Source organism: Bufo gargarizans, chromosome 8 (genome assembly GCF_014858855.1).
Source record: "Bufo gargarizans isolate SCDJY-AF-19 chromosome 8, ASM1485885v1, whole genome shotgun sequence".
NCBI classification, from domain to species: Eukaryota; Metazoa; Chordata; class Amphibia; order Anura; family Bufonidae; genus Bufo; species Bufo gargarizans.
Window position 1 is genome coordinate 90,634,925 of NC_058087.1, and position 10,226 is coordinate 90,645,150.

At 39.7% G+C, this 10,226-nt stretch overlaps 1 protein-coding gene across 2 annotated transcripts; it reads right to left on the minus strand.

Annotated features, from left to right (window-relative positions):
- Nucleotides 1-1,746: 1,746 nt before the first annotated feature.
- LOC122944534 (gamma-crystallin 1-like) lies at nt 1,747-9,728 on the minus strand. Of its 2 annotated transcripts, none has more exons than XM_044302934.1 (3): nt 9,720-9,728; nt 3,221-3,463; nt 1,747-2,022 (listed from the first exon to the last, which is right to left on the minus strand). In XM_044302934.1, the coding sequence occupies exons 1-3, from the start codon at nt 9,726-9,728 to the stop codon at nt 1,747-1,749; spliced, it is 528 nt and encodes a 175-aa protein (XP_044158869.1). The 2 variants fall into 2 exon arrangements, with proteins under 2 accessions (XP_044158869.1, XP_044158868.1); XM_044302933.1 differs by lacking the exon at nt 9,720-9,728 and adding an exon at nt 5,129-5,137.
- Between the last annotated feature and the right edge of the window lie 498 nt (nt 9,729-10,226).

The window sequence follows — 10,226 nt, forward strand, 5'->3', positions numbered from 1 at the left end:
GGCCGATGTTCGTCCAATAATACAATAATGATGCAATAATACAACCTAATTAGGAGCAGGGGGAGTAGAGTTCATCTTTTTACTCATTTTCTGTTAAAAAAAAAAAACAATATGTGACAGAGGGCAAGTATGCCCTGTTGATAGATTGGAGGGAGGAGAGGATTACATGCACAGAAGTCTGTTACCTTGCCCTGGGGGTCATGTATAGTAATTACACAGGGAGAGCATGATATATATTAGTCTTCTCTTTCTGCACCCTGTCAGCACATATCCCACTGCCACTTTCACTCTCCTCCTTCATGCTGCCCAAGACCCAAGCCAGCTAAAGAGGGAGGTTGCTTTAATCTGCTGTATCTCAGACTGCTAGCCAGGTCTTGTTTTAAAGCTAACAATCTAAGCTTTAAAAGAAGACCAGGATTGTATGCTCGCTGCCATACAGCCCCAAAATATACCCTTTTTAAACACATGGTTAGGAATGACATCTGCAGGTTTCTAAAGGATCTATTTTTGACTGTGTGGTGGCTATCATCATAGTCCCGGTCATGTTTAAAACTTATCTTGGCTCATTGTTTTAGCTGTTATACTGGCTAGGATAAAACAGGTTAAAGCAGCCCCTTCTTTCAGTTGGCTATAGTCTGAGATACATGCTGGGCCCCCTTGATACTGTTAAACCCCACTGCGGCTGCTATGGTTGTTACAGCGGAAGTTCTACCTTTTCTTTGAGCCAAAATGTGCACAATGAAACGCACAATAAAATGTGAATTTTGTGCATTTTGTGCATTTACCTGTACATTTTTTCCCATTTCTAGCTTTGGATAAAAGATGCCGTATATAATGTACTGTGTACCTGTACTATGTGTACTGTACTGCTACTTATCAGTACTGCATGTATTATACTGCTAGCTACCTGTACTACAACATTTGTACTGCATATCCTGTATGACTCTCTTACCAGTACTATATGTATTGTACTGCTCTTTGTATTTACCTTTGCTAAATATTCAGAATTTCTGACCCAAATGTACTATGGTAAGTGCAGCACTTTCTTCACATTATTTGCTCCAAAACTTTGGTACACCTAATTTTAGACATATTTGTTATTCAGATGTACGGACATTTCCTGGTTTTAAACTAGAATTTGAGTAAGCCAGCTTTTGTTTGTATTTTAGATATCCATGATTTTAGAGGATAAAAGTGGCTCAGATTAGGCCAATTTACACTTGGTCTGATGCTTTTGCTGGACAGAGTTTTGGTGCGTTGAGATACTTTTTTAAAACTCTGAGACATTTTTTTTTTGCATTGGGACACTGGGACACTTTTATGGCTAAGTGAGACCTAATTTAGGCACATGGGGACAGATTTTCAAGGCATGTTAACACATATTTGGCATAAGCTAAGCCAACTAATAGGTGGTATAAAGAACATACAGCATGCTTTGGCAGTAGGTGTGGAACCACTGTGTCAACCACCAGTTTTCACTTCAGAGACACAAGTGTGGATCACAGAGGATTCAGGAATATATATTCCCTAACCTTCATAAAAAAATTCCTTGTAATGGTTAAGATGCAATTGAAGTAAATACCGGTTAGTAATTTACTGAGTTTTGGTGGTTGTACATGTGCCAATAAATATTCATCCGATCAAATCATAAGCACACAATTTGAATGCAGGGTTTTAATCTTAAAGGAAAATGAATGTATAATGTATATTGTAATTAATTTAAGCACATGGAAAAAATTTACCATTTTAGTACAAATCACTTATGCGTCTAAAAGAGCCAACTCTAGCATTCATGGCTCCCCAATCTGTAAATCTTCTGTATTCTCCAGGCTTCAGGTAATACTGACGTCCTCTGTAGTTGGGTTGTTCAAAGAAGATCCAGTGTCCTTCTAAGACATTGCAGGAGTGGATGTCATGATAATTGAATTCTTCGTTCACATGAGGGCAATCTTCGGTGAATTCCATCATTTGACCCCTGAAGTCTTCCCTCTCATAGATCCTGATTCTGAAGGAGCCACGGTGCTTCACAGTAAACACAAAATAACACACATATTAATACTGTATTACATAAAGTCAAATCATTTGGCCAAAGTATTATCCACTTCAAATTCCTGAGGTGGTCTTCAGGCCCTGTAAAAATTAGATCCAGAATCCACTCAATCTGCCATCATTATTCTTGCACAAAGAGTTGTTTAGCCCTTTTATTCTTTTGGCTGGTTTTAAACATACCCCTATTTTTGGTTTAGCAATTTTTTTTCTTGTTGTTTTTGTGTGTGTGTTTTATTAAGTAAATTTACTACAGGCAAAGCATGTTTTTGTGAAATTTTAGTTTTTTTTAGACAATGCTCTAGATATGCATTTTTCTCTTAGGCATCTTTATAGCAGCTGAAGAATGCTGAAACAATGCCTGTTTAAAGTTCTGTATATAATACACAAAAAATGCATGCCATTTTTACCATTCCCCCAAAAATGGAAAAGAAAGTCAATGTTTGAAGGAAGCTTACAGTTTGCACCTTTTTCTGTCACTTGCCATTTTAAAGTCTATAGTGCAATATAATGTTTTTGTTGCTTTTGTGCAATATTTTTCAAATGTGGGTATGACTTTTTGTTTTCTGTTTTCCTATAGGCATCTCTATAAGATTTATAAAAGGCAGAATTTTTTTTTAGGAAAAACAATGCCAATAATGTATGTGAAACTGGCGTTAAATTTTTACAAGTGTTTAAAAATGCTGAAAAATACTTGTAGACTTTTAGTTTTAGCAATGAATTAGGCTATGTTCATATCTGTACCAGAGGAACTTCCATCCCAGAATTTGTGAAAAAGAGCAAACAAAAATGTCCTGCATGCATAAATTTTTAATCTGGTAGAAAGCAAGGCGTCTACTAGCCCTGTTCAGTTTAGTTATTTGTGAATCCAGCACTTCCTTACTTTTGTTGCTCTGCTCTTCTAACAAAACAGAACAATGTAAATTGCTAGAGCTGGTGTGATGAAGATGATTATAAGTATTATTACTAAAAATAATTGTATTTTACCTTATTGTATGTCTTTTAATATAAAAATTACTATTTTCTTGCCCAGGAAGGGACAAAAATTGTCTTTGTAATGGAGCATTTATATATATATATATATATATATATATATATATGCACAAAAATGCTATTTTGTGTCCCATAAGTAACTTTTTGTCTCCAAGGTATTCCTCCAGGGAGGCCTTCCTACCTGAGGGATTAAACGGCAGGACCTGATGGAGTCACTCAGACCAAACCAGTGCTGACAATCTGGGTACTCCCCTCTCTTCACAAAGTACTGTTGACCAGTGTAATTGGGACGCTCGTAGATCATCCAGTTTCCATTCTCTACTCGGATAGAGTTACAGCGACTGAAATAAGAATTCAGTTCTGAACAGTCACTGCTGCTTTCATGGGATCGACCCTGGAAGTTCCTGTCCTCATAGAAGATAATCTGGAAATAATTTTAAGAAGGACTAATCAATTGAGATATCGGCGCACAACAGAGTTGTTGTTTTTGCTTATCTTGCAAACTAAAAAAATGGACTAAAATATGACAAAAAGTGTTTAACACGTGTTTAACTGTGCAAAACTAATAAAGCAAACAAACCTTACGAAGTAATCCTACTGACTTACAGAAAAATCTACTGAAAAGCAATAGCAGATTTACCATGTTCTCACTGCCGCTCCTAAAATTTTTAAAATTTAAAAAATTATAAATCCCAGTTCATTTGAGTAATTTGTAGAGCATTGCAGTATTCTATTTTATGCAGGGTATATTTAATATATCTTTGCAATATTTCCATTTGCAGCCTATAGAGTGGTACTGATATAGTATATGCTAATTACACAAAAGTGAAGCTAAAATCACCGTTGGTTCAGATCACTTAGTGTACAGCCACACAGTCAGATTTCTGCATGCAGCTTTCAGAAAGTATAAGGCCCCTGGCAGACAAGCGTGAGCGGAATAGGTCCGGATGCGTTGCAAATGCGTTCAGTGAAAAATGCGTGATTTCACAAGCAAGTTCATTCAGTTTTGCCTGCGATCGCATTCAGTTGTTCAGTTTTTATCGCACGCGTGCAATGCGATTTAATTCCTTTCTTCACGCGCGTGATCTAAAACTGAAGATATACAAACAACACATTCACTTCAATGGGTCCGCAAATCCGGAGATGAGAAACAGAAGCATGGAACGGTACCCCACGGAAGCACTACGGAACATGTCCTATCTTTTTGCAGAACAACCGGATCGCAGACCCTTTAGTGAATGGCTGCATGATCCGCTGCAGCTGCCCCACGGTAAGTGTTCGTGCATTGCGGCCCGCAGCACGGCCACTGGGCGCAAGAGGCCTTAGAAAATAGATCATTATAAAAGTGGGAATGATCAGAAATGAAGCTTTGCCACCACTTAAGCTAACAATGTGTGACCACAATAATCAAGTATATACTTGTAACTACGTTTTTCAGTTGAATTATGCAAAATAATTGGATGTTATTATACTTAGGCCTCATGCACATGAACGTATTTTCTTTCAGTGTCCGTTCCATTTTTTTTGTGGAGGTATACGGAACCATTCATTTCAATGGGTCCGCAAAAAAAACAGAAGTTACTCTGTGTGCATTCCGTTTCCATATGTCCGTATTTCCATTCTGCAAAAAATAGAACATGTTCAATTATTGTCCACATTATGAACAAGGATAGTACTGTTCTATCAGGGGCATGCTGTTCCGTTCTGCAAAATACGGAAAGCACACAGACATCATCCATATTTTCTGCGGATCCGTTATTTGCGGACCGCAAAATACATACGGTCGTGTACATGAGGCCTAAGGGTGAGTTCACATCATTATTTAACTTTCTGTTCTTCTGATCTGTCAGAAGGAAACAAAAAGGATCCTTTATTTTGAACATCGGTTGTGCTCAGTTTTTTAGCAGTTTCATTAGACATCACTTATTTTTCATAAGAGAAAAAGTCTGGCATGCAGTCAAAAATAACATGTCTGACAGAACTGATAAAAACTGATGCACACTGAACACACAGATGAGAAGATCAAAAAAGCTAAATGGTGATATGAACTTGCCCTAATCTATGCAACTCAATGTAGTAGTCATGTTACCTTTCCCATTGCTTTATGCTAAAAAATTATCAATATTTCAATGTAGTATTTAAATACTATTATGCTAATATATACAGTTTAATGCAGTAATCACATTACCTTTCCCATGGTGAATGTTAATGAAGTGCTATGGATAGACTATTGCAACCTTCTCATTTATACAAACTGCTCACAATGTACTTTGCGTAACAATGAGTAAATGTACTTCAGACTGATAATGTCAGCATTGCTCTAGTCATGGGATTGTAACACAACAAAATCACAAACTCCAGCAAGTTGTTTTATTTTCCCCTGCTGTACTGTTTTCACTGAAAGGAATCAGTGGTACAGCGTGTTTAACTGTTGTTCAGTGCTGGATTGCTAATGGGCCACTGAGAAGCTGATTATTTTGTTTCATCACTTTTACAAGGTTATTCTGTCTTGATGTATCTGGTATTAGAATATTTAAAAGATGTTCATTTTCTTAAATTTTCCTTATCCCTTAGGATACCAGAGGTTTTTTTTTGTTTTTTTGTGTTTTCATTTTTCTTCCCTATATTCCTTGAGCCATGACTTTTTGGAGGACAAGAAATGCAATTCCTCCACCGTTTTATGGGTTTTGTCCCTACGGCGTTCCCTTTGTGGCAAAACTGACCCATGTCCTTCATTCACTAGGTCAGTACAATTACAATGTGCATAAGTAGTCTAAATAGTGTAAAAATAAATAAATAAACAATTTAAAAAAGAAAGTAAAACTTTGAAATATTTTTTTTTTACATCACCATATTCTGACCCCCATAACTTTTTTATAGCTGTATCTACTGATCTGTAGTTTTTATTGATACCATTTTGAAGTGTGTTTGACTTTCTGATGACATTTTTTTGAGTAAAAGAAACAATGAAAAAATTACCCGTTTTTCCATTACGTCATTTGTAGGGTTGTAGGGTTGTAGGGTTCGTACCGAACTTTAGGGTTTTTTGTACCCAGACCAGAACCCGAACATTTTCGTAAAAGTTCGAATTCAATGGCGCTTTTTGAAAGGCTGCAGGGCGTTGGTGGCCATTTTGTGCAACAGCAGTGCACCTGCACTGCATATGTGCCAGGGGAAGGGAAAATAATACCGTCTGTGAGTTCAGGGACCCAGGGGGCGACATATCCCCATTTTTTTCTGTAAAGTACCCCTGTGCTGAATTTCTGAGAGTGAAATATAATCAGTTAAATCAATCTGTTCCATTGTGGGATGACATATTTAATTTTTTTGTTGTAAAGTACTTATGAGGCCTGCACTGCATATGTGACAGGCAGGCACATAAATTCTGCAAATCCATCTGTTCCATTGTAGGGGTGACATATCCACCATTTTTTATGTTAAAAACCCCTGTGTTTGATTTGTGAGAGTGAAATATAATCACAGTTAAATCCATCTGTCTCATTTAGGGTTAAAAAAACATTTTGTATTGGGCAATAAAGTACCTTTTTGCCCTGCGCTGCATTTCTGACTGTCCAATAAAACAGCTAAATACTGCAGTTACATTTTTGGGTGAAAAATTTAATTTTTTGTTGCTATAAAGTACATTTGTGGCCTGCGCTGCGTTCCTGTCAGTCAAATAAAACCATTAAATACTGTGCAATGAGCAGGACCGTGGTACGGTTATACGGGCACCAAATTATGCAGTGGGTCAGGATATGAGTATAATAGTCTATAGTTTGTTTGTGACGCCAATTGCAGCGTGCGCAGGGTACTAACACGCGGCCCTTTAAGGTGTTATAACTCACGCACCAAGTTAGGAATGCCAGAGTGGTGTAATGTCTCTGTATGGTAGTGGTAATCGTGTCAACGGGTACGGCTGGACTACTGGATCCTGGCTCACTTGCAATAATATGAGGGTGGTGATAGTGGGAGTATTAGAGGGATTGGTAGCATAAATTGAGATCCAGACTTTGGGTGAAGGTCAAACTTGTCTTTACTAGTAGTAACTTTCATCCATGCAAGATACAGCATTAATCCTTGGTCCCAGCAGGTATTGGCAATGTATGGCAGGAATATATCTTCTGCTCTATCATGTATCTGGAGCTTTTGCAGGAAAAGAACGTCTGCTTGTTGCTCTGTAATATGGCAGGAATTTGTTTTCTGCACAGTCTATCTTCTGCTAAATTGGGGCTGACTAGCTGAGGAGGAATAAGGCTTCCTTACCAGTAAAAATGTGTCCATGGCTTGGCTCCTATTGTCTCTGTAACTAAAGGTCCATCCCAAAGAATTCCCGATAACGTGCAAGTGGTTTACCTTTGTTGGTCTATTGGGATCTCCGACAAGGGCAGTTCCAAACCTCCAGGGGTAGAAGTAGAGTCTTGGACTTGTGCAGGAGGATCAGCTGTCTGACTTGGAGTATTCTCAGCAACTGGCATCAGGACTCGAATTTGAGACTGGATTAACCACTGAAGGGGGTCAAGCATGGAAGGCAACTCTGTTTGAGTATTACTTTCTGAAGACAATGGCAGCTATAGTAATGTATTCTCTTCTCTTTTCTGCTCTTGAACAGGTTCCTGTAGGCATTTCTTGAGCCTGTTACGATGGACTCGCTGAGTACCTTTATCCTCTCTCTGGATTTCGTAGACCTCTGATGAGGGAATTGTATATGGGTCACGCTCCCAGCGACTATCCAGTTTGCTTACAGGATGATTTTTTTTTTGCCAGACCTGGTCTCCAGGCTGCAAGGGCTCAGCATGTGCATGCATATCAAAGTCCTGTTTTTGTTGAGCCGTCTCTATTTTAGAGTCCACTATTTCTTTAGTGTCCTCCAGGTGCTTCTGATGCTCTTTGACCCACTCGGATTGGGAAAGGAGTGGTTCAGAATCCGGTGCAGGGACATCAAGGGCAAGATCTGCAGGTAGACGGCCATGTCTTCCAAACATGAGGTAGTATGGAGTGTACCCAGTGGAGCAATGAGCTGTATTGTTGTACAGGTACACTAGTTCAGGGAGGAGTAATGGCCATTCAGTCCTCTTGTGAGGCGGCACAGCCTTAAGCATGTTGATCAGTGTCTGATTTATTTTTTTGCACAGTCCATTTCCCTGAGGGTGGTATGCGGTAGTTTTTAGTTTTTTTGCAGTCGTACAAGGCACAAAGTTCATAGAAGAACTGAGACTCAAATGCAAATCCCTGATCAGTGAGTATCTTGTCAGGACACCCATACGGCAGAATGAAGCTCTTTCACATGGCAGCAGCTGTAGTTTTTGCAGTTAAGTCCTTTACAGGTACAGCAACAACAAACTTGGTATAGTGGTCTATGATTGTCATGGCATAGACATTCCCGGATCTGCTGAGTTCCAGTTTCAGGTGGTCGATTGCCATGATTTCAAGAGGAACTCTACTCACTATTGGATAAAGGAGGGCTTGCTGATCATGTCTCTCCCCTTTTGCCACCGCACAGTTGGGACACTGTCGACACCAGGTTTCAATGTCACTTCTCATGCCAATCCAGTGGAAACGCCGTCTGATGGTGGCTTCTGTTTTTTTTCAGGTGACTGGATCAAGCGTTCTCCTGAGGAATAGGTCTCTTTGTAGGAAGAGTAGTTTCCGTTGTCGCCAGAGGCGAACTAGCTCTGAGTCAGCTCTCTGCCGTCTGATTCTCTCTGGTATGCGCCCACTTTAAAAATAATCCAACAGTTCTCCAATGGCTCTGCTCTCTGATTGTAGTTTAATCCAGAGCTCTTTCTCAACTGGAGGTGAGGGATCGCAGGTCTGTGGAAAACAAGTGACTTTAGAGCTCGGGCGCCTAGTGTGTAGGGCCTCCTGTCGGGCAAATCAGGAGTAGAATATTGGCATCTCCACATCTTACCACTGATCATCGGTAGAAATTGGTTCTTTCTGGACAGGTAGTCTAGACAAAGCGTTCGCATTGTCATTCGATTTCCCAGTCCGGTACTTAATGGTGAAGTTGAAGTTCGCCAGTCTAGAGGCCCATCTTTGTTCTAGAGCTCCCAGATGTGCAGTGTTCAAGTGAGCTAGTGGATTATTGTCGGTGTAAACTGTGAAAGGTGTAGCAGCTAGGTAGTCCTTGAATTTCTCAGTTACAGCCCAGACCAAGGCCAAAAACTCTAGTTTGAACGAGCTGTTGTTATGGTCATTCCGCTCTAGCTCTTGTAAAGATCTGCTGGCATAGGCGATGACTCTTTCAGTTCCAGCTTGTGTCTGAGATAGCACAGCTCCCAAACCTTTCTTACTTGTGTCAGTATAGAGGCAAAATGGTAGGCTGTAATCAGGATAACCCAAGACTGGAGGTTCTGTAAGTTTTTCTTTCAACAGTTGGAAAGCAGCTTCTCTCATGATCAATACTTTTTTTATTAATTTTAAGAGAAGAAACATACATGATTATGCATAAAAAGAAAAGAAACGGCTACACAGTCAGCGCTTTACATAGTCACATTGGCACCACCGACTTAGCCGAAATCAATACAGCAGTAAATACACAACAAACAAAATAGACTAAAGACTTACAGTGCAATCGTTAGACAGTATTTGTACAAATATAATTTTGTACTACAGGACATCAAACTACATACTAAACATATCAGTCAGAGGATGATACTGCGAGCGGAGAGGTCCTCCACACGCCCCATTCCCTCTCAAACCTCCTAGCTGCATCTCCAGCTCCCGCCAGCACGCGCTCATGTATATAAGTGGAATTTAGCCTACGGATAATCTCTGTTAGGCTAGGAACGTTCCGTGATTTCCAATTTTGGGCTATGGCCAATTTGGTTGAAAGAAAAAGGTGTCCCAGTACCCCCCTCCCCTCACAGGGTATCCTAACCAAATCAATCCATAAAAGGGCCAATGAAGGGGATGGCAGGAGCTGGAGACCCAACAAATCTGAAGCAAGAGAAAACGTAACATTCCATATGTCCTGCAACATAGGACAGGACCACAGGATATGGTATAGTGTACCTCTCTCACCACATCCCCTCCAACATAGATATGAGGAATCGGGAAAGATATGACTCAGGTGGTCAGGCGAATAATACCACCTTAGTATGGTTTTCATCAAAGACTCATAATGCAAAGCACATCGAACATTTTTTGAAATAAAGGAAAAGACCGAGGACCACTGCTCATCAGAG

What these genes read in the sequence shown, in the direction of transcription:
- LOC122944534 (XM_044302934.1), bottom strand. An exon ending in CCTGCCGTTTAATCCCTCAG is followed by an intron (nt 2,023 to 3,220) that starts GTAGGAAGGCCT and finishes TTTACTGTGAAG; the next exon opens with CACCGTGGCTCCTTCAGAAT.